Source organism: Haemaphysalis longicornis, unplaced genomic scaffold (genome assembly GCF_048455015.1).
Source record: "Haemaphysalis longicornis isolate Haplotype H1 unplaced genomic scaffold, Haemaphysalis longicornis Haplotype H1 scaffold_1, whole genome shotgun sequence".
Lineage (NCBI taxonomy): Eukaryota > Metazoa > Arthropoda > Arachnida > Ixodida > Ixodidae > Haemaphysalis > Haemaphysalis longicornis.
The window spans coordinates 403,644,582-403,669,490 of NW_027526203.1; the positions used below are offsets into that span (position 1 = coordinate 403,644,582).

Genomic DNA, 24,909 nt, shown 5'->3' on the forward strand with positions numbered 1-24,909 from the left:
TGACACGGATCAACAATCAACACAGTTCGTGGAGTCCCCCACCACTTCTGCAAGTCCAAAAGGGGACTCGTCGCACTCATGGTTGAGAACCACTCTATTTTATAAATGTTGCTACAGTACAACTGGAACAGTGGCCTCCAGTAACCATTCTTAGCATTCTGCTTAATTGTTCACTCTGCAGCAAACAATAGAACTGCCAAATTTTTTGTCCCAAGGGGCAAAGTAATATAATTTTTGATGGACAGATTTTTGTCTGCGAAGCCAGTTATCACTGTCTGGTCATCCTTGTTAATGCAGGGACGGTATGCAGCATCCCACGATGTTCAGAAACACAGCACCGTAAGCTGGATATTTTAAATTGCCTCATCTGGAAACCTGGATGTGGTGTCCTTTGGTAACAAAACACTGCAAGACAGTTGAACAAGTCAAGCTAGACCAAATTCGTTTCAAGGGTGTTAATATCAAGACGCTGCAAATATTCTTTTGGCACCAAGTCAAGCATCACTCTATATAGAAGAGACAACGGCTCACACTAGGGAAGACCAACTGCACCCACATAAACAGGAGCACTTTTTTTCCAAACCACATTCTTAACGTTAATGGCAAGAAAAGGCTGGCTGCAACAAGTAAGAAGGATCCAAACACATTTAATAAAGTGATGGCAACATGGGGTGAATTTATTAAAGGTGAATCAAGTGTGCCATGAGCACATTGTGCCCTGCACCATGCAGATGAAATGGTAACAAAGGGATAAGAAGAAAACAAACATGGCTTCCTGGAGAGGAATGATGTGGTTGAGCAACATTTTACATGGCCTGCGTGCTCATAATAAGTGTGATGTTTTCGCCCTTCAGAAGGATCCGCCCTACAATGTGAGACAAGAAATAGGAAGGGACACGTGCACATGCATTACTTATACACTCAGAAATTTCCAAACACACAACTAATTAAGCTACAGAACTTTTCAAATGAAAAGCATGAAGCAGCAACAGAAGTTATTGAGAGAGCAGTGATGCAACATTTTTGAAACAGTGGTAATGTTTCTCAAAGAACTTTCTCAATGTATGCGTGGGACAAATTTGTGCACATTATTTAGATGCCATTCTAAAATCTGCAATATCCCACCCCAGGGGTCCCTTCTCATAAAGTAAACTTCTTGTACTAGAAGCCTTAAAGGGGTTGTGAAGAGACTTTGATGAATTTCATATTATGTGCGTATTTAGAACAGTGGACTGCTTCCTACCAACTATGACAAGCCATTTAATCACGATATTAGAAAATGGGGAAAATAAAATCCAGCAACGATTTCTCCAGGACTTTCCTGCACTAGTAGTGAATAATGTCCCAAAGAGCGGCTAATTATAGCATGTCACTGTCTGAACAACATGTAGTCCGGGCTTGCAAGGGTTCAGATTCAGCTAAATCGGCACCATGATGAAATTCACACCCATCTGGCAGGTGGTGTCTGACCTCTGATACAACTGATCGACATGGCCAAACTCTTAGTGAACAACTATTTGATACACCGGCAATTTTGCCCTCAGGAGTAGCTATGTTTACCATAAACTAAGTTTATGTAAACCATTCACGCTGTTTTGTTCCAGTCTAAACTGTCATGCTGCTACCAGAATTGAAAGGCCAACTGTACTGAAAATTTTGACCTCCTAAAAACCCATTTCCATGGTTTTTTGCATGGTCCTCTCAAAAATGCTCGCCTAACCTTTCCTTGTCACAGGCACTAAATCATTACGAGCGGGAGCTATTATAAGCAGGCTAGGCTGAACTTAGATCCATGGCCTCTTTAGGTTTGCGTTTCAAGATGTTTAGCTCCACTCAGTGTTCCCCGTGACTACTGCTGCAACTATTATTTACCAAAACCTGTAAACAACTGGATGCTTACCAACTTGTTTCCGCTGCTTTGTCTTGGTGTAGATCTCTTCAGCATCATCAAGAACCAGGTTCATGTATTCATCAAAGCCCTGGCAAATAAAAACATCAGTATGTGTCAGCGTGGCTGGACCATCGATAAATCTTTTGCCTCAGTGGTGGTAATGTGCAGAACCGAATTACTGATTTCTTACTACTGAGTCAAAAACCACAGCTCATTTGGCATTGAAAGCTTGCCGTTAAGGAGTTCATAATTTTGGATGCAGGTTTCTAACACTTAGCAAACGAGCAGTTTTACAAAAGCAATAACTTCGATATCCAGCAACTTCCATGCTCTTCGAGAGTACAATGTTTCAGGCATACTATATTTTATGAAACAGAAGACAAGGGGAGTGGCCAATTTTCAAGAACTCCTGTAATCAACAGTCATACTACATATGCATTCATTTACAAATGTTTTTACACTGTCAATCTGCAGCTTGAGTAGAGCTTGACCACAGTCTAGCCAGTTCAAGGAAATTCTACACGCATTCCCTTCTTGAAGGGCCATGAAGACAAAATACAACCTTGTATAATTTCAAAGAACTAGCCTTCGAAAAGTCACTAAGCTCTAATTCCAGACAGGAAAGATGTTTTTTTTTTTAACCTAAAAGCACAAGAAATATTTAAAAACTTCCAAATGACATGTTACAGTGATTTAATATGGGCAGGAGTGACTTAGCAAGGGCCAGCACTAAAAACAGTTACCTCTGAGTTAACTGCATGCTAGCATTCAAGTGATACAATCAAATGGAACTAGAGGCCCCACTACAATCACCAGTCATGTTTCTTGGCGGTTGCTTAGGTCGGCGACTGTAAATTGCACTAAGAAGATTCTGTGATGCCATCAAAAAACAGCTGGGAAGTTGCCACTGCTTCATCTGTTTTCTTTAAATCTTCATTACTTGTTTGAAGTTTGCGATAAAATTGGAATTATTGTTACTGGGACAAAGCAGTCTTTTTAGCACTTTTCTTCATGGCCCCCTTTAAGCTTTCTGACTTCCAATATGCCGTTTCTCTTTCTCTCTTTTTTTCCCAATGGCTTGACATTTTCAGTGATGCTACTGGCTTAGGCCGCTTTGGAGCAGCTTTTGGAGCAGGCAAAAATGTGTTTCGGAGCAGGTGTTGATGGAAGCAATTTTAAGACACGTACTGCATTCATGATAGACGATCGATAAAAGCATGCTCTTCAACGATATGAAAAATTATAAGAACCAAGAATTATGGATATAGATATGGACACCACACGGATATTTTGTCCCCATTTTCTTCAGTCTCTTTAAGAATGTCTGCATTGAGCTTCGTGCAGCGGCCTGCAACATCATGCTCCGCCCAGTGTTGCACATGCATCACTATTTATCACCGACAGCGCTGCCACCGTCAGGGTCTAAAACAAGCTGCTGATAGCAGCATTATTGTTTACAAAGGCAGCGGGCCGCCATTTCTGGCAACAAACATGCAGCACCAGGCTGAATCTTGCCCCTTCACGACATGTTTGCCGCAAGCGACCAAAACGCCTCCGTTACACAGAATGAAAAATTGCCTATGACGTTGCTGCACCGCCAGTGCAACAATAATCAACGGTAAATCAGCCATCGCTTTTGATCGCCATTATCGCAACAGGACCCAGTTTTCCTGGGCTTGGCTCGGATTGCGTCCCGAAAACAAGTGCACCGTGGTGTCGCTTTCAATGGGGAACCTCAAGTAAGTTTCGTTTCTGAAAGTCGGCGTACACCCTTGGGCACAGGTTAGGCACAGAATCGCCAAATTTAGAGGAAATGTAGCAGGATGTAGCAGCCAGGGCACTTGGGAGCAGTTTGGCACAATTGGCACAGCGGTAGCATCACTGCATTTTCTTTAGATCCATGAGGACTAGGGTGACACCAAGTGTGTGTCACCCTAGTGTGTGTCACCCTAGTGTGTGTCACCCTTTTGCTGCGTTAAAAAAAGACAGAATGCTTATTTTGGCTAGTCAGTATTTTCAAGTGTGCACAATGTGCCCGTCTGGCGTATCCATCTTCCCTGGCACTACTTCCATGGCACTACTATCTATCTTCCATGGCACTACTCGTCCGCACATTAACTATTTGGTTTTTCGCTATTTGGCCAGAGCACTCACAGTGCCGACCCGTCGCAAAGGGCATGACCAATAAATCATCATCACCATCATGTGGCGACACTGCTATGCGAAAAGGCATGCTGTGCACGAGCGGTTCATTTGACGCCAACTTTTACATAGCCTAAAAAGGATGAGATGCTTTTCTTCAACAAAGCGTCAATATTGGTCAAGGTTCCCATGAAGAAACATTTTGTTTAGTGGTCCAGAGCAGCAAAGAGCTTGGTTGTTCAAAAAAGCACGCCTCAAAACTGACAAAACCACTTGGTATGTGGCAGCGTTGCATTCGGTTGCTTCTATACCGCTACACATCACCGGTGCGTTGCTTGCTTCTGGTTCCTTGTGCGTCGCTTGCTTCTGGTTCCATGACGTAAACAGCGGCTGCTATAGCCGCTGTTTGCATCATGGAATCGCAGCGAGGGACATGAGGAGGGGAAATGCATTCTTTGATTAGCAATTTCTGAGCAATTAAGGAGTCTTTCGGCACCGGATCAACGCTAAAATGGCTGTGGGAAGGTCAGACTTTCGTTTGAAACCAACTTACTGGCTGTCTTCAGTGTCCAATTCGGTTACGGTTTTATTTATTTTGACTCCTATAAGTTTGCGAGCTTTTTCAGCGGCATTCCTGTACTCAGCTTTGCCATTTTTGCACTCTGTTTTCCATGCTAGATTGTGTACCATTCTGTCATGCCATGTGTACTATTCTCGTACACCCATGCATGCAAGCAAGGTGCACAACTTCCACTGGTACCGTGTCCCTTTCCCCCCAGTAAGTCATTTTGCAGTACAGGAGCCGTTTTTCACTGAGTAGTTGCCCATTAGCACCCTGTGACCCAAGCCTGGCAGCATCCTACACAAATGTCGCCCAATGAGCCAACTGGGCCACTTTGTGTGACAGCTTATCTGTGTTGGGATTTCATCACCAGTGTTTTAGCATACTAAGAGAGCAGACAAATAGTGTGAGAAAAAAAATGAGATGGTTGGTGGAATGTTTGTGCTCTAACCTGGCCTCTTTATTCCAATACAGTCATCTTTCTTTTTTCAAATTTGCAGACAATTCCAACTAACCCTTCAGTCCCACCAGAAAATGTGTCTACATAACTGACATAAAGCTTTCATGACGGATGAAACTGCAAATAAAATGGTGCAGAAACATCGATGCCTTTTTTCTGGAACCTGCCACCCGGTCTTTGCAACTCGGCTATCATCTGCTCAAACTGTGGTATAATTTCAAACAAGGGTGTTTGAACCACCCCATTGTCAGTAAGCATGGTGCGCCCAGCCTTCACTGAGCCCAGCGCAGTGTGCCCTTGTTTCAAATATTTTCTCATTTGTGCAAGATCTGCAACATGGCAAGTCAAGGAAATTACTGCATGGCAGATGATATTCAGGCAACAAGACCCTGAAAGAAGCAAAATTCCAGAGCTGCTGCAACCTACATTTCATAAAACCAGACTTAACACTATAACATGCGAACAAGCTCCAAGCATTATGAACTAAATCATGTGAGAAAGAAGACAACCAAGCCTCGCATTTCTCACATTGCAGAGCATGAGCACCTCTTTATTATAGCATGTCCTGCGATCTTGGTGATGGATATCACGACAGGGTTAACATTAAAGGGACCCAGAAAAGCTTTGTGAAGGTGGATATCAAATGCATTCAGGTGGTAGAACACATAATGGGGGATTTTTGAGCCAAGTGTGAGCCCCATACGTTATACGAATAATTTGTAAACAATTTTTGAAGATGGCCTTTCTCAGCCGATGAGCGCGACGCCACAGCAAGCCGATCGCGGCTGACGCAACGGCGAGGTGCCCCCATGATTCGGCCGATCGTCGGTCGCCGGCAACGTCACTGCCATTGGCTTCTGGTTGCTCTTCCTCCTTCCTGCGCGATCCCGAGGCAAGCGGGTCCGCAGCGATTGACGTGTGACTAGGCGCAGGAATGTAGCTAGCGCAGAGCGGAAGTCGAGCGCTGCGATGTCACAAGGCTATTCCCAGTGTTTCCAGCTGCTTTGAAAGCAGCAGAGAGGGAGGAGAAATCGATCGGCAAAGGGGGAGAGGTGCATTTAATTGCTTCTGGTGCAGCTAATACTGAATGTAGATCAATAATTCCAACGGCATCACATTGCTATATTGGTGCTACGCGACAATAGAGGCCTTTTGTAACTTTTACAAAAGGCTTTTCTGGGTCCCTTTAAATGCATACTCCAGATGTCATTAAAAATTGCAAGGGGCATTGCTCTGCATAAAAAGCAAACATAGGGGATACGAGTATAATTTGCAGAAGTGAAGGAAGCATGTTGTAAGATTGACCCTTGGATGATGGGCAAAGCTGCTGCGCATTTTTCTTGCTGTGTACTGTTATTTGTCTCACTGAAATGTGGTGTGCAGCCCCCTTGTACCAACTAAATACCACACACTAGCTTTTTTGCACTAATTTTTTTTTTGTGGAAGCAAGGTGCTGCACCGCCGTTCATTACTCTATAACCAGACTGCCACTCATCACAGATATGATGAGCAGTAGTGTGACAGAAATAAAACTTGCAGCTACACTAGCTTCTTGTGATTAGACCAAAGTATTAACAGTGCAGAGATGATCCGCTGCAATGTTAAGATGAACCCACAGCAGTGCCGAGAGCACAATTGCTTCTGCTTACAAACATGGCACCTCACTGTACTACAACTAGAATTATCATATTTTTGCGATTCCAAGCACCCTCCCTACTTCCGAAAACAAATATTGAAAAAAAAAAAAAAAAAAAGGAGAGAAAGTTTGCACACGAATCTAAGCCCCCCATTTCCTAAGCAAACATCGCAAGGTGGATTTCAGACGTGTGGAAGCGGGACCTATTTGTTGCTGTGGCCAAATAATTTATGAAGTTTTCAATTACAAACCACTCCAACAGAACAGAAGATAACCTGCAGGGTGTCTCAGAGTGGCACAATGGACTCTATTGGTAGTGTGGGTGACTCAGTATCAGATGTAAGCAGTGGGTTCACTGTCTGTACCTATTCTTCATGTTAATGTCTGCCGAATAAAACATTATTTCTTGCGCCATCTCGTCGAGATACGGCCTGCGAAAAAAGTGTAGTGGGGGGGGGGGGGATTTCGAATCTTAGCAATAAAAAGGGGGTGCTTAGAATCGAGTAAATACAGTATATGCACATAAACAACAGGTTAGAATATCAGTGGAACATGAATCTTAAGTGAACTGTATGGCTTATAAATAGTATTAACTGTCAGAGTTTGCATTCCTTAAATTAAACAAACCCAATACCGATTAGTAAACTTTTACTAGGTCAAACAGAGTTAACAAGTGTTCCCAACTTACGATGATGTGGCCTTCAATCCTCAGGATGTTATTCTCATACAGCCAAACCTGGATCCGTGCCCTCTGCAAGCAAAACAACAGGGCTGTTAAAAACAGAACAATTTATAGTTGCACAATAGTTTTTGCTAAGAAACACTCAAAAAAAAAAAAAGGAAAGGTGAACCAATGACTTTACCTGCGCTGTGTTCTTTACCTCTTACAACAGGTGGCAGGCTCACCACCGAAATGGAAGACCGTAGAACTTTTTGCAGGATTTAAAATGCACAGCTAAACTGAACCTTGCGCCTTCTTATTTTACTACAAAAAGGCAATGTTTATTCCACATTGTTTATCATATTGCTGCTAGTCTGCATAGCTTCAGCTGCATGAACAATTAACTCTAGCTAACAAGGCAGCAGCCACTGAGAAAGGCTGCAGGATACACACTAGGTACTGTTGAACACTTAGCTGGAGAAACAGCCCTTGACTGCAATTATATGGAAGGAGCTTACAAACAAATTAATGTTTGGATTCATTTTGAATCCTACAATGGTATGTTAAACAGCCTTCGGTTGCATGCGGCTTTTGCTCCAGACAGTGTGTACACTAAGAATTCAGAACTAACAACTCTGGCGGCATTAGAAGAAGCCAATGCTAGTAAACAAGACCATAATTCCACCTCAGAGGTGTTTTATCGGAGAAAGACTATGCAATGGTTTATCAGTTACCACATTCAAGGCTAAAATTAGCCCGCATACCGTAAAGTTCCGAAAGAACGCCCACCCAAACTACAGAGATATCAAGTGAAAAATACGGGATGGGGCGACTTTCGGGTCGGGTGCGAAAAACTACGAGAAAGTGGCCATATGGCCAACCAAAAATGCTGAGATATAAATAAAAAAGCTGGACAGGTTGTGACTTATTCAAAATCGGGGCATCGGCAGTGTTCGCGGCCATAGGACGTTTCCGCGGAAGGAGATCCCTGGGCTTTCAAAGGCGTCGAAGGTAGCGCGATTTGAGGGGGTGGGCTTCTCTCGAAACTTTATGCTACTCACTAAAACTGCTTGAATGACCAAATGACACAAAGTTTTTAAGTAAACTTTTTGACAAGGGTTCAAATATTTTATACGAAATAAAAATGTAGTGGGAATATACACTGCAGACCATGTTGCACTGTAACACTGAGACAGCTCAACTGCTTCGTTGCCAAGTGCTGCCATTTTGAAGATGCTACCACAACGTCAATATGACTTTGTCACCTTTGTTGGCTACCCGCAATTTTACATTTGTTTTTCCCCCACTACTGATGCATCATTTATCCCTATGGCCACCTGCTGCCTAGAGGAAGCTGTTGCATTTTTTGTTTGCCTTATGCTGTGGTTTTGTTGAAAATAACTTTTTTTTTAAATAAGCATGTTGCACAAGCCTTGATAGTATATGTAGATCATTCAGTTAGTCATTTCATTCCTTTCACAACCTTCCTCATAAATTTCAGGATAGCACTTAAACATTAATGTAATTAAATTACCACACGCTGAGCTGCAACTGCCTTGTGTAATTTCTAGTTTTCTTCACAGATGGGAAAACAAAAAACAGTAACTCTTCATGAAAAATTCCCAGCGCAATACCATTTCCCCAATTCCACATCAACACGGCCTGATTTAGTACATAGGAAAGTTTGAAACTGCCTAGTTTGTCAAGTGTACCCTCTTATTACTGCACATTTATTTTTTTTTTCACTTTTCATTCAAATATTTCCACAGTGAAAGATTTTTCAGCTACATCTAAACAAGCTGCAGGCACATAAAAAGCAGTATAACTCACTGCGGTGTTGAGAAAGAGAGACAAGACGCATCAATAGCAACCAGATACTACAACTCAGTACTTCGACTGTGATTATGTCCCAAATATGTGAGAACAACGATTAGGTAAAGTTCTGCCCACTAAATTGTGTATAGGACGTGTCGATGCCTAGGCCTGAATATGACACAAAGGGAGAACTTTTGGACTACAAGAAATTAAAAATTGCTACACCTGATCAGGCATGCTGCAGAGGATGGCTTCAAATGACTTTTGGGGGCAGAAAATTAGTACTGCTTGTATTTATGGTGATGAAGTCTCCACTCCTGCACAGGCGTGATTACAAACTAATGCAACTGGTTTGTTACCATTACAGCTTTCCTAAAATAACCAAACCAAACACATGGCCTTATGCGTTAAAACCATTTAAGCTTCAACTGTAGTCATGGTTACCGAGGCAATACTGCATGGCATATTTGGAAAATGGCTTTATGAGTTCTCTCAATAAGAGGTGCCACATTAAACCTAGAAAGGTTAGCCTCGGTGACTTGGGTAGGTGCGAGCACTGTAGTGCACAAAAGGCTGATGTCATGAGTGAACCACTAAATTGGTATACTGCATCTAAATAATGCTACCTCCGCCCAACGAGCTAACAGCTTAACTTCTGTTTTCAATAAGCACAGGTCTAGAGTTTTCGCCCCGATATTTTCATAGCTTTGATGACATCCCTAATGTAAAGATGGGTCAGACAAAAAAAAAAATGCGCTGCATACAGTACACAAAAAATAATTTATGGAACATGACCAGGACACTTTTGTATAAATAAGTTTCCTCTTTCTCTAAACAAGAAACTGCAACAACAACAACACAAAAGGAACTGTCTACTGTGCCGACAAAGTAGGCTGCACGCGATCATTCTGGCGGCATTTTTTAGAGCTCAAGATGTATTACTCCAGGTACAAACCCAAGAAACGGATCGTTCCTTGTCTTCTAGCGCCATTAAGTAAGCGATCAGAACGAACCATAGTTCGGAGAAGACAAGGAATGTATGTATGCATGGTAGGAAAAAGTACATCAGCCAAACATGCAGTTATGCAATAACTATAGCTACGTAGTGAACCCCTACGATTGAATGTATTTGCCATATCTGGCAACTACATTTCGCCCGGAGAACCGCGAAACGAACACGACGCACAGACCCGAATTCGCATGCCACCGTAAAGTACTTCACTCAAATATCCTACTATCACAGCGCTAGCTCCACTTTGTAAGTGAAAAAAGAAAATGCACTCACGTTTTGTAAATATCTGAAGATCAGGTTCTGAAATTAAACTGTCAAGGAAGGAATCGCTCGCGCATTTCACAACCTGCTCGCGAATCATGTCTAGCACTACACACATCATGACGTACAGCACAATTAAAAGTGCGTTGGAGTACGGCTAATCAAACAATTAGAGCACAGTTTAAGTTTGCGCACGCTGTAACGATTACTCTGATCTACAAGGCGTGATCAAGGCTGTACTGCTCAATGAGACAATGGACCGAAGCCGACCGGCGCCGGAAAGCTACTCAATGAAAACAAGCATTGAAAGGATACGATAGGCTGCACCATAACCTTCTGGACCTTCTGTCCTGGGCCTCCTTTGAACGACATTCTGTATTTTGTTGTAACAAACTGCTTTAGAAAACTTAGCAAATTCAGCACTCGTGCTCTGACGCTGGCGTAAGCGAACTTCACGACAGATTGGATTGGATTGGATTGAACAACCCTGCTGTTAATGTCAATAGCCATGGGCAAAACCTGGACAGGGCATTGAGCTCTTCTATTTCGTTTTGGGAAAAGATGGAGTAGTAAAAAACAACAATTTCAAAAAATTATATTTTCTATTATTTGTTAGTTTGTATAAATGCAGAACTTAACGTTCAGATTAATGAATTTAGAAGTTTTACCGGTTTTAACGGCTTTACTTCTGTTATGCGTGATTACAAAATGGCGACCTAGAGCTGTGTTTCGTGGCTACTGCTTGTGGGTTTGACCGTGTGCAAGTACAAAACACCTTAAAGTGCTTGCCTGAATCTTCTATTTCAACGATATAACGCTTGTAGGTATGTCACCCTTTTATGTATACTTTAAATGTGCAACCCTTGCTTACTGTTGGGTTTGTTTAATCTAGAACTGGAAGCCCAGAGTGGCTGCGTAGACTTGTCGGCTGCCTTGTTTTAACGTTAGATCTCTGTCTAAAGTCTTACTGATCATGTGTGATATATGCGGAACTATGATTCATTGGCTCCTTGGTAGCGCCGTTAGTCCATCAAGACAGAAGCGACCAATTTTGGAAAGCTTGCTTTGTGCCGGCAATGTTGTGACGTGGTGGTCGTGGTAGTTTTGCACTGTTTCCTTTTCTTCCTTTCTGTCGTAATTTGTGGCGCTCGTGGTGTTTGACGATTTCACTTGCGCACTAGCTCCAGTGTGGCTGAATGTCTTTCGCGCAGCGTACCTATGCTTACGTGTACCTTTAGTTGGCGTTTGCTCCATGGCTGGCGGTGCCCATTGTTACTCTTAATTGTCCACTTACTGTGGCGATCCCAACACTCACTTTAAAAAAAGCAGGAAATCGGCTTACTGAATGAAACGCCAGCCCTCGGCTGCCGTGTTTCTTTGTTTGTTTGTTTGTTTGTTTTGCGGGCGGACCGCCGGAGTTCTCTGGTTACACGGCAGTAGAGACTGATCTAAATTAGTGGCTATCAACTATGAATGGGCCGCGGACTGTGTGTGAGGTGGAAAAAGCGACGGAGGTTTTACAGCGGTAAATTTGAAAAAACAAAAATTTCGTCGTCACTCGCACGCACGCAGTCGCGTTTCGGGCATGTTTTGCGCGTTCGGCTTTCTTGCACAACTTTGTTGTCTTGTAGGAAAGCCAACGCAACGACGCTTGTTGGGCGAAGAAATAAAAAAAATTAATTCGCGCTTTCCGGCAATGCCAATTTAATGCGCTACCCTGATGGTTGAATCATTGCATCCATTGTGGAGCACAGCGATAAAGACTCGGGAGAAACTCTCACTGTACGGAAGCCTAGGCCGACAAAAATGGATTTCGTGAGCAAGAAAAGCGAGCACATGAAAGGAAACAAAAAATTGGAAAAAAGAAAAGAACATAAACCTAACCAAGAAATAGGTTCGAAATAAAGAGTAAAAAGCTCCCAGATGGCTCGGGCATACATTACACGACCGTCCCATCCATTTGTTCATTTTTGTTGGTCTTTAGGAACATTGCAAAATGGCTTATTGTTGTGGTGAGGACAGGCATGGAAGCTGTATAATGTTAGGTTGTAGCTTGTGAGTGAATAATCATTATCAGTAGTTGTTCGATGATAGGCATAGTTAGTGGCTCCATTCATTGTCCCCCACCACCGCTTTGAAAATTAGAGGGGGGAGGGGCTCTGTTCCCCTTCCCTTCCGCATACGCCACTGACTGGGACCACTCGTAAAATTGAAAACAGCCTGGCACTTTGGCTACTAGCATGTTCCTGAACATCAGCGCTGCTCATCACTCAGCTGCCCAGCATGTTGTGCACATGCCACTGTGTACGTCAGTCCTAGTGCTAATCTTTCTTTGCCAGCAGTGTTCAGTTTTTAGAACCACTGACCCTAATAATTAAGTGCCATCTGCTTTGACATGCCCCATAGCAGTGGTGTACAATCCATGACGCCCCAAATTCAAATGTTTAAAACGCTCAAAAACTCGCAGTTTAACGTAATGTTGAATTTTTAAAATCATCTTATATTCTCTCAGCATAAGTTAATGGTCACCTTGTTTGCCAAACACTAAAGGCCAATCACCAAAGGGTATGCAAGGCTCCTGCTGCTACTCTGCCTTTTTACAAGCATAAAAGCTACACCAAACCTGCTGGTACAGATTCAAGTGCAAATGCAGGCACATACTACAGATCTCTGATAGCAGCCCATAAAGCTTCCAGCACTGCTGCAGGACTAAGTTAGTGCAGTCAGCACCATTTTTCAGTGCTAGTTGCAAGCATGCTGCAGTCGCTTTGTGCAGCTTGTTGCATTGGTCTCTACAGCACACAAATCTTTTTCAAGAGACAATAACAAGTGATTTTGTGTAACTGATCAGGCAGTGATTTTCACACCTTTTATGTTACACTGGGTGTGTATAGGAATGGGTCTTCTGCGCAATTAATACTCATTCGCGGTGTCCAAACTCTGAAACAACTCCTGCATATAATTCTTCGGACGCCAGCACGAAGAGCACACTATGATGTTTAAAGGAGCCATGAAGACAAAATACAAGTTGGGCTTATTAGAAAGACTGCTTAGCCCCGATAACAATGATACGAATATCATCGCAATCTTCGAACAAATAACGGAGATATTAAAGAAAACGTGTGAAGCAGTCGCGACCCCCTAGCCAATTTCCCGCAACTTTTCTATGCGTCAAGGAACCTTGTTTGCGCGATTGGCGGCCGCCTAACTGACCTGTCGCGATGGCACATGACTGGACGTCTGTAATGGGGCCTCTAGTTTCATTTGACCGCATCACTTGAATGCTAACGTGCAGTTAACGCACTGAAAATTATGTTTTATTTTTGGCCCGTATGACGTCATGCTTGCTCATAACACGTCATGGTGGCGCAAAATTTGAAAGTTTTTAAATACTTCTTGCTTTTTTTTCGTTAAAAAAACATCTTTTGTGGCTGTAATGGAGCTGAGTGAGATACTGAATCCTAGTTCTTTAAAATTAAACTAAGTTGTATTTTCTCTTCATGGCTCCTTTAAACTTAGAGAATACCTAAGGTTTTTCACCTGAAAAATGTACATACAGCTATACACAAATTAGGGTTTGAGTGCATTTGATGTGGCAATCTCTTTTTTTCTAGCCTAAAGTGATGTTGCCCACTTTTAATTGAAAGTTTGAATGCTCGTTTTTTAATGAACATTTTCGTCATTTTTCCTGTTTATATCTTAGGTCATTTGCAAGGCAGGGGACCAAGAACTTGCCATCATGAGGTTCTCATGGACATTAGGACTTAGTGGTGTGTTTCTGGCCTACATCCTTCACTCAATGTGGACACTATATTCATTGTACTATCCCAAACACTGTGATAAAGGTGAATTGTGCATCAAACCTACGTGGACGAGAGAGTCGCGATTTCAAGTGAGTCTGGTGGCATTTACTATTCATAATTACCAGCACATCTGCTTTGGGAGGCTCGTATTTTCCACATGCTTGACACACTTTTGTGCTCTCCTAGTAAAATTTACCATTAGACCATTCACCAATTGACCTTGTGTACTGGCCACCTGCATGGGCTTGCATAGTAATGCCTGTTCAAAGCTTCTTATTTCAGTACAAATTCATTACCAAACTTCTAACTTTTTAGGTAAACACTAACTTGCAGAATTGCTGTTGGATCCAATCATCGCAAATAGCTTTGATGTTAATGAAATGTTAGCCTGAGAGTGCCACCAGAAGGATCTTTAGCATCGTGCGTGTCACTCTGAGGTCATTTGGGGCAACTTGAAAACATGTGGCACAATGTTTTTTGTGTCTGTTTACACTTTAGTTGTGTGTCAGCTGGAGCATCCTCGCACACAATTTGGTTGTCTGTGAACCAAGAGCCCTGATTTGGTAACGGTACTGCTAGTGTGCAAGTGCTTCAGAAGGTTTTGCATTCTACCTATAATTGTCAATAGCACAAGTGCGCACAGTCATGGACAAAATAAAGTGGGCCATAGTGGCATTCACTACACCAGCTAAGCTTTACTGGCTCTTTTTTTTGTCTTATTGTTAAAGGGACAATAGAAGTGTTGGCTTACATCGGTAGGTTGCAGTGGCAAGAATACAAACAAATATAGATAACGTATTACATTTTCTAAGTGTGAAGACTGGCTTCTTTGCACCATACACTTTTTCACACTACTGTGGCGTCGTAAACCTTGAATGGCAAAGCAGGACTGGTGGAGCTTGAGTATGTGTTTTTTCTGAAGAGGACAGTAAGGTAAGACCACCTGTACATTAAAATACATGTACCTGGCAGCTTTTGTTGTACACATGCTTCTAGAAAGATGTAAACTTTGACTTAGAAGCATTACCAAAGAGGCAGCCTTACTACCTCGTGCAGCAGCTTTTTTTTTCAGTTTCAATGTCAGTCAGGTGCTTTGCTCTGGTGAACAAGTGTTTTTGAAAGACTTATGAAGGGGGAAACAAATACAGCGGTCTCTTCTTACTGCAAGCGCAGATATATATGACAAACTGGCAAAAAAGGGAAGTTCTTACTGGCAGAAGTGAGGTGACCAAGCTGGTTGCTGGCTTTACTGTTTATACTTTCTACACCTCCTCCTACGTGGCAGCAGTTCACTACTTGATTGGCATGTGGGTGGTGCTTCATCTCTGTCTGCAGTGTGCTATTTTCATGATGCAAAAAAAAAAAAAACAGTACAGAGAAAACAAGTTATTTTTAAATATCTCTTTCAAAATGAATAGAGCAGGTTGTTGACTAGTTAAGTTCCAAACTAAGTTTGTAGTTTCGTATGCCAATGAATCAAAAATCAATTTCTGCCTGTGGCTCTTCTTTGGTAATCCAACTTCTGTAGTGTTTTTACACACTTTGGCACCAGTGACCACCTTTAGCCATGAACCTCTTTTGACAAGTTGATATCCTAAATATGGATTTATGTTCGGTGTTGTAATGTACACATAATGGTAAAGCCATTTCTAATTGTGGAGGACCTTTTTTCAAAGCATTCAGTGAAGAAAAAGAAACATATAACTGCTCGCAGCTCATTGTGAGGCAGCCCTTTGGTCATGTCTAAACAGCTACACTGGCCGCCTGGTGCACGCTTTTCTTGGTCATCACAGCTGATGAGGCATGCGTGGGTAGCATGGCTGGCACAGTGATACATTTTGTCAAGTGCAGGTGATGCGAATGCCGTGGACCAAAGTTGATGAGCATGCTCCCTTGTGAGGTCAAAAGGGAAGCACATTGCATCTCTCCGGGAGGCATCTTGGCACAGCAATATGTCGCGATTGGCGCTCCTGTGGTGTATATTTTTTCTGGGACTGTATGAATCGCATAAACATTTTTTGAAGGTAGTTAGCGTGGGAAGCACTACAGAAGGCAGAAGAAGGCTATGGGAGACTAGTGATACTTCCAGAAAACAAGTTTATTCAACCTCCGCAGTAGGAAATCCTGAATTCTTTTAGACATTTCATTGCAAAATTCTTTAGCTACCGTCATTCATTGGAGTGAAAGTTTACTTGGCCCTCTCCGTACCATGGGAAAAAGGCCCATCTTCAGTGTGTTTCGGTTTTTAGAAGTTGGCGGGGGCTGCCAAAGTTATGTAAAATTGAAAATTTCGTAAAACCAGAGAGGGGTTAATTCAATTTCATGCTCCTGCAAACTTGTCTATGTCATCAAAACCAGTGGTGCCCCAACGAAAGCTTGTGAGAACGCATCAAAGTTGCTGTACTAATAACAAAAGCAGTCTCGAGTTACACAGCAACTCAAGTAGTTGCAATTGTGTGTTGTTCAGCCGCTCTTTACCATGCTAAAGCAGTATCTTTGTATACCGTTAAGTTTCGAGAAAATGCCCTCTCTCGAAACATCATCCACCCCCCTTTACAGGTGAAATCTTCAATTTACTAAAAGACCCGAAAGATCGCCCACCCCCTAAAATCGTGCTAGCTTCGACGCCTTCAAAAGCTCCCCCGCGAAGACATCCTGCTGCCGCAAACACAGCCGATGTCTCGATTTCGAACAAAAGAGGCAACCTGTCCGGTTTTTTTTACTTGGTATCTCCGCAGTTTTGGTTGGCAGTGTGGCTATATTTTTGTAGTTTTTTGCACCTGGCCCGAAAGTTCGCTTGTACCGTATTTTTTACTTGATATCTGTCTAGTTTGGGTGGGTGTTCTTTTGGAACTTTGCAGTAAGTGCCCTTAAAAAATACTAATGTCTGTTCACTTTTTACTTTCTTATGCCAAGCGTTCTTTGTTCTGTGTAGCCCGTAATAGGTGTTATGTGTTGATTCATTTGTGACCACCAACTGGGGGTTTAAGTGGGCATAGACATTAAAGGGGCACAAAAGGGTAAAAACAAGTTGGCCTTTATCTGTATATTAGTGTCATGGATACCAATATACCACTTGTCACAGTAGTGGTTGTTTATTAAGGCAGCAAATGCCAAGATGCGAGAACGAGTATTGCTGCCACATACACTTTTCTGTACTTGGTGAAATGGGAGACAAACAGCGTGTGTACGGGACAAAGGAAATACAACAGGACGAAGTAGTGTCCCATCGTATTTTCTTCGTCTTGTCCGTGCACTGTTTTTCAAACGTTTAAATCATGTACTAGCCAGCCCAAATTTCCACTTTGTTGGTGAAACGAAATTTAAAAAAAAAACGCAGCAAAGTAGGGGCATATAAACGCCAAATAAATATATCTGGCAACTTGTACATAGTGTACTAGCAGTAGTAATGACTTTTTATGCGGCCAGAGCTACAGGTCGAGCATGTCAACAGCCTGGTTGGCTAGTTGGCAGTGTTCTTCCCCTGTGGAGCCAAGCCATTTGAGCCAGGTGGTGATGGAGAGGGTAGGGGATGGATACGAGCTCGATAGCTGAGCTGCCGGGAAGTAGAGGAGGCAGTGAGGTAAGTCAGCATAGGCAGCGGAACAGTTGGGACAGGTGGGGTTGGTTCGATAGCAGTAGAGAAATAGGCGGAAGGGAGTAATCAAAGCATCCATTGGAGTGGGCAAGTGTGGGTAAGTAGAGGCATTTGTCCACACAAAGGTGGAGGCAGGGTGTCTACCAACCTGGAAAACGGAAAACCTGGAATTCTCAGGGATTTTGAGTAGTCTGGAAAAACTCAGGGAAAACTCATGGAATTTGTCCTTCTATCAGGGAAAATTAGCTGTACTTTATAAAGGAAAATTCACGGTAATGCTGGCTCAAGTAACAGCACGTCAAAAGTGGAGAGCCCTCTGGGGCCGTCGCTGATGGCGCCGTCTGAAGTCTTTGGTTCCAGTGAGAACTAGCTTCATACAGCTTGCGAGTCACTTCCCCCCCCCCCCCCCCTTCCCCCCTCCTGACCCCCTGTACGCTCCCCTTGTGTTCTGGCATGTTTCCCAGACTCCTGAAAGGCGGAAGAAAATGTTGCACGCCGCGATAGCTTGTTGGGGCAGCGTAAGGGAGTCTGCAGGGGCAGGGGCAATAGTAGCTTTCAATCCTATGCTGGAACACCTGGCACCATCTACTGTGGTTTCTAGTTAGTTGACGCCCGTTGTGAATCTTTGAGATGTGGATCTGGCGTAATAATAAAAACACATTTCTCTTAATTTCCAACTTTAAAAGATCGCAGCTGTGTTCAAAATACTTTAAGTATCAAATATAGACATTGTACCCTGTTTTAAGAGTTACCTTTAACTGCAAGCCAGCACTATATTTCGCTGCGTGCCAAAAGAACTTTACGCTGAGTCACAATAGTGGGGTGTAGTTGAGGTGTTTCTGATTTCCAATGTGAATCCCAAATACTCCTCCTGCTTATCCTGCGCAGTGCTTTGATGCTAGAAGTAGGGGGGCATTTAAGGACACCTAATGTGATGGTATTTAAGATGCAGGTGTCCCTCATCCAAACCAAAAAAAACTCTTTGAAGCAGTGAAATACAGCACTGAGGCATTGAGTGTGAGCTGAGAACATGGCAGTACGGTTTTACCTTTTTTTTTTTCTTCATTATTTCATTCACTGTGAATTTTCCTACCACTCTGTTATGTTTTCTTTTCGAATGAGATAAACGTTACTGGTTAGCATTCACACTTTATTATGTTATATTTTATTTTGTAAGGCGCTTTTTAGAGGGTAACAGCAACCGGTGAAGGGGTGTCAGCCCGTGTTGACGTTAGAGTTCTGTGTCACTCAGGGAATTTATCAAAAAGACTCAGGGAAAACCTGGAAAACTCAGGGAATTTCAAAATGTCAACTTGGTAGACACCCTGTGGAGGTGACTACCTTGATGGTAGATTTCCTTGACTGTCCGTATTCTGAAAAGAAAGGACACAAACTTCAGCTAGTAGGCATTGTAAAATCGACTGCTCACTTTCACAGGCTTTGTTTCTGTTCTGATCTCAGTAAAATTTTTCGCCTTGGGGTGCAAGCTCAGTCGTAAGGTGTATATGGGTAAATGCAAGAGCATACTGTGCATCCTTGCTAGCAGCACATGTGTGTTATACACCTTCTGCTGGGCAACGAACAGCACAGAACAGGAGCACATAGCTAGGGCGGAGATTGTGGCCACTCAGTCTGGGGCCCCTATTTTATACCTAGGCATTACAATCTGCCTAAAAGCTTTGGCCATTAGTGGCGTCATGAAGACTGAAAGTCAATAAAAGAGGATCTTTTTGGTGCTGTCTTAATACGGCAGCGCCCATGCAAAGTTAACAAGAGAGCGCCGGCCCACTCTGCACACCTTGTGACATGCTATTTAATGGTAAAAATAAATGGACGGGAAATGAAAGAGGAAAATTCCAATTTTAATTATTTATTTTTAAGCAAACAAGGCAACTTTAGTGCCACACTTGTAAAAAATTGCTTCAAAATGGGTCTTTTGGGGGATTATGGAAAGAAAATGAAACTACCTGACCCTGGTTTTCTTGACATAATAAGCGTCAGGGATGGTAAATCATAAGGGCATTAGCAGCGTAATTTGCTACAATTTCCATATTAGAAATCTATGCTTTGTAGTGTTCTCGAAATGACCAAGTGATGATGTTGGCTAGCATGTGCAATGCAGTTGGAATGCTAAAAGTGAAACAATCCTTATTACACTTCTTGATTCCTCTACTTGCATAAGAATTATAAGCACCGGTAGTGCAGTTCTTAAAGAAAATTTGACAAAGCTTTTATGAGAAAAATTTGCGTATATTCATATTTGTCTTATATAAAAATTTATTTCATATATGTAATCAGCACATTGCAGCACATAGCAAGCAATTGTAATGATAATAGCTGAAATATCTTTCATAATTTGCGCATGGCTGCCGCTCAGTCTTGTTTTTAAGCATATCCTGTTGTCTAAGTATATTCTTTTTTATCTGTTGTGTGATAAACGTGGCTAGTAACTGGGTATTTTAGCCGTCTAACAAGCTAGAACATGAGAACCAAAGCCACAATGAATTTTGTGCAACCACAAGGATGCTGCTGATGCTTCACGCAACTCACCAGAAGGCGCCCAGGATGTGCTTAAAGGTGAAGTTAACTACGCTATAATTCTCAGTCAAAAGGTATGACCATACACTGGAGCGGCCATTGCAAGCTTGGGCGGGAGACGGTCTCGACGAGCTTGCTGAACCATCTATGGCCGCAGACTTCTTTTTCCCCTAAGGGAGGACTTAACTTGTCGTGGGGCAGTGGAACCGAATTTTCTTTGGCAACCTGCACTGTACAGGCTATGGAGGAAAAGTTCTCATGAGAGACTTTTGTGGTGCTCATCAGTTCTGCTGAGAGAGAGTTGTCTGCAGAGCGAAGGAGGGTGCAGGTGAGAGGCCAAAAGGCAGCCCAGCCCCATCAATGCCCTCGCACACCTCACACCCACCTGTAGGGGGAACTGGCCATGTGCTGCTTGAACACGCGTGTGTGCAGTCGAGACAAGAGGCCCCATCAGCAGAGCTTGCGCAACTATCCTTATCGACACATGAAAAGCAAGGCATGGGGATGCAAGTGGTCCCCACATCCTCCCTCTTCCTCATGGTGAAGTACGGTCTGCTGAAAGAGTGAAATAAATCAAAATACACCACAGAGTACCCAGTCCATGAAAAATTGTACAAAATTTCACACATTGATGCAGTGTCACACCAACAAACACGTGCCCACAGAGCCACGAAGGCACGCTGTTCCTGCATTCGACACGACACCAGAGTCGCCGGTAGGAGCAGGGGCAGCCTAGATGCCTCACTGAGGCACCCGGTGGCAGGCCCGAGACCACTGAGCCACGGTGCAGGCTGCTCGAGCAGCCGGCTTGTGAGGGGAAGTCGGTAATCGAGGCTCGTCCAGCTGCTGCTGCATGAAGGGGCCGCCAGAGCTGGAGATAGCAGCTAGTGGCCCAAACATGCCTGCCAGGCTGAAGAGCTTCAGCCAAGGTCGCACTGGCAGGTCCAACCTGGGCTATCGACGAGGGGTGGGCCCGGCCAATGGAGGGGCCATGGTGAGGCACCAAGAAGTGACGTTGTGCGAGGCTTTCAAGGAAGTGTGCTCCATAAGGGGTACCGAATGCCCATGTTTGTGGGTATTGTTACTTCTACGTGACCCACACCTTTGGACTAGCGGCAAAGCTGTGCCACACCCCTGGTGTGTGGTGACATTAAAGTCGTTAGGCAACATAGGTTCATGTGACAGGGGCAGTGTGATGTGGCTGTAAGTGCTGATGAAAGTGGGACCAGGTCCTGAGCTGAGGAAACGAGCTAAAAAGGGGAAACAAAATTAAGGCTAAATTTAAAGTACCTGCTACTGCTCTCAATTGGAGAAAACAGCACCTGAGAAGCTGAAACCAGGCTCGGGCCTAAGAGAGATCCTAACACTGATATCACTAAGAATGTTGGTTGTGTCTTAGGGAGAGGTCACTTGGTTGTACTGTGTTTTTTGTCCAGTGTGCGCTTTTGGAGTGCCTTGTTCATTCTGGAGCACAGTTGCTCTGCGCATCTGGAAGGTGTTAAGAGTTGGCGAACAGGTGTATGACCCTTAGCCCAGTAAACCTGATTCATAGGGTTGTGCAGCTCTCTTTTACGGTGCGAGCGAGTATCCTGTCGAGCAGTCCACATTAGTTGGAAAGGAAAAGATGGAGGTAGGCGCCATGGTCCTTATGTTGCTGCACGAATGCTGTGAGAGGGGACCATATGTTCCAGTTTAATCGCTGAATTGGGTTGGTGGTACATAGTCTTTTGCGGTGCTTAGTGTTCAAGGTAGCACACATGTCATCGAATGCGTTGGCTGGTTAGTAGGACATGTTATCAGTAATCAACCCCGCTGGAGAGCCAGAACGGGTGAATAAATACTCCAGTCTACTTGACCCAGACTGCACGTGCCGTAGGCTTCCATAGAAAAAAAAATGGCTTTTTACATCTGGGAAAGGGTTCCATGTTATTGTAGAGCCACATGTTGCCAAGGCTGCTGGCAGGGTACTGTGAGACCCTTATATTGCTCGGAAAACTAGCCCTTGGGAAGAACGAGTCCCCAAAAGTGGACCTGGCTCTCCAAAGGCGAACCAGCTCTGTGTTTCCTCATGGCGTCTTCCCTTATGGCAGGCCAGTTATTGCTTTGGCATGTGTAGTGCTAGTTCCCAAGTCCATCCTGGTATCCAGTTCAGCACCATATTCTTGTTGGCAGAAGTATGAGGATTAGTTTGCTTCTAATCATACGCTGAAGGGCTTTGAGACAGGGTGTCTCTCGTGTCGGTGCTCTGGTCAACTTCACTAACATCGCACGCAAAAAAAATCTTTCCCGTTTAAGGTTGGAAGCAGCTGCTTCACCCAACAGCAACACATTGGGGTCCAAAGAAGTTGGTCCTGATTGCAAAAGCACTGTGTTGGCCACTACTAGGGTCATGATGATGGGGCAAATTGTAGTTCTGTGTTTGCAGACTGGTAAAGTGTTTAAGAACGCCATTTACTTGCGCGTTTGTGTAACAACATTGTATCGCTATACGTGCAGTGATATCTTACACCCCAGGAGGCGGGTTCGATTACTAGCCGTGGCGGCCGGTTTTCTGATGAAGCTGAAAAGGGAAAAAGCCCATGTGTTCAAGATTTCGGCGCACGTTAAAGATCCCCAGGTAGTCAAAATTAATCTGCAGGCCTCCACTACGGCGCGCCTCATCGCCTGTGTAGCATCGGTGTGTTACCTCATCATCAGTCAACAATATCTTACTCCCTGGGTTGCCTATACAAGCAAAATGTGGGCCTCCTTTGCAGGGCAGGGGCTAGTGGACGCTTATATGTTACATTTTATAAACCGAGGAGGATGCTATTTTGCTGATGACATGGCAAGCAGGATGCCCTTGACGTGACTGAGCCATTTTGTCAAGCCTAAGTGCTCTGGCAACATGTGTGCAATGTGCTGAATAATGTGTTCTTTATCTCTTTTCTTGGCATAGCAATAAAGCACTGTACTGTCAAATGATCGCATATATGATTGCTCTCCATTCATTTTCCTTCCTTGTAGTTCTTCTTCTGTGTAACCACAACAAAGCGCATCAGGCAAGCAAAGGACCTAACTGTAGTGTGGTCCGAGGATGAGTTCGACATTTTTGAAGCTCAAGAAAAGTGAGTTTACACCAGCACTGTCATGCAGTATGCCAATTGCAATTTATTTTATCTCTAAACCGGTTGCTCTTATGAGCTGTGTTAAAAATTGCAGCACCGAGCGATAGCAAGGCTTTGCTGTGTAGAAAAAACTTGATGGGGGAGATTCAAAAAAGCTCGTAGACAGACCAAACAAATACCTGAAAAGCACCCTTTGTTACTGGTGGTGTAACTTGCTAATTGATGCAAACTTTGGATGCCTTTAATATTGAACAAAGAATTAGCATCTTGATAAAGGAGAAACAAAGGTGTGATGTATAAAACTCAAAATTAAATCTGAACAATACCACCATCAAAACTAATAAATAAAAAAAATTCACATGTTATTCCATCCTGTGAAGGTGGTTGTGCAGCGAAGCTGTGTGCATTTGGGGGTGTTAATCCTTTGCGGTCCGGATGTTTTACCCACTTGTAAGAAAAACCGCAAAATTTAACCTTGAACACCCAGTCGAGCGTACTCCGACAGCAGACCACTACGCCCGTGTTTCCGGGTACAGCCGTATTGGGCAGGGCCCGACAATGGACCGCAAAGGGAGTGCGTGTCGGACTTCTGCATCTGCGGTCAGGTCGCTATCGAACACGGTCTGTCGCACACGTTGCAGCTCAAGCCAAAATGACGATCAAGGAAGTCTCTTTGAATTGGGGCGTAACCACCCTTAAACTCCTCCAAATTGTGAGTAGGCTTCACTGAGCAACACACAATGTGGGAAAACCAACTTACCAAGACCAAGCTTACACCGATCTTTTTAAATTCAGCTTCACTTCTAGACACAAATGTGTTGCTGGGAATACATTTTTTCCTGGACAATATAAGCTGTCTCATATCAAAATATGAAGGCCCGAGGACCTTATCAGTGTAAGCTTGCTCTTTGTAAGCTGGCTCTGGGGACGAAAAATTTTCTTGTCAATGCACTGGTGTACGTGCGTGGCTGCAGAAAACTTGCCAGGGTAGCCATATACAGCTTTTTTGTAGAAATTAGACTGTCCTCGCCTGAGGGCCTGCACTTTGGACTGTGTCTTGTCGTTTAAGGGTGTTCATGTTGTGCCAGAGAGAAGCATCCTGCTGTGAATATGGGCTCAGCTCGCAATTTGTTCATTGACGGCAGCCGCCGTGCTGTGAATGTTTCTAATTTTTCCTTGCAGAGATGTCAATGTGACCCTTCCACGAAAGGTGTTGCGGAATGGAACCTTGGATGCTTATGTGCTGCTGCTTGAACGAAAGCGGAAGGAGCCTGCAAGGACATTGGATCAAGTGATGTCAAGTTCAAGTGTCAGCATAAGCAGCAGCCCTCTCACCCGTTACTTGGTGCCCATGGGTGAACCAGTCCAGCTTATTGGTTCGTTCAAGTCTGATGCACAGGTTGGTCCTACTGGTTGGCGATTT

General features: G+C 43.6%; 2 protein-coding genes across 3 annotated transcripts in view; one reads left to right on the forward strand and one right to left on the reverse strand.

Moving 5' to 3' along the window:
• Nucleotides 1-646: 646 nt before the first annotated feature.
• LOC144155437 (putative small nuclear ribonucleoprotein E) lies at nt 647-10,931 on the reverse strand. Its single transcript, XM_077686863.1, has 5 exons — nt 10,756-10,931; nt 10,453-10,479; nt 7,380-7,442; nt 1,901-1,979; nt 647-865 (listed from the first exon to the last, which is right to left on the reverse strand). Exons 1-5 carry the CDS (start codon nt 10,810-10,812, stop codon nt 807-809), a joined length of 285 nt encoding a protein of 94 aa, XP_077542989.1. The 5' UTR covers nt 10,813-10,931; the 3' UTR covers nt 647-806.
• A 179-nt stretch (nt 10,932-11,110) lies between these two features.
• LOC144155435 (lipid scramblase CLPTM1L) overlaps nt 11,111-24,909 on the forward strand; it is a 41,975-nt gene continuing 28,176 nt past the window's right edge. Inside the window, exons 1-4 of one of the 2 annotated variants that reach the window (XM_077686854.1) lie at nt 11,111-11,264; nt 14,144-14,332; nt 23,386-23,486; nt 24,669-24,885. In XM_077686854.1, coding sequence (XP_077542980.1) covers nt 14,180-14,332; nt 23,386-23,486; nt 24,669-24,885 — 471 coding nt within the window. In that variant the 5' untranslated portion in view covers nt 11,111-11,264; nt 14,144-14,179. The remainder of the gene's footprint in view (nt 11,265-14,143; nt 14,333-23,385; nt 23,487-24,668; nt 24,886-24,909) is intronic. The other variant, XM_077686855.1, reaches the window with a different exon arrangement.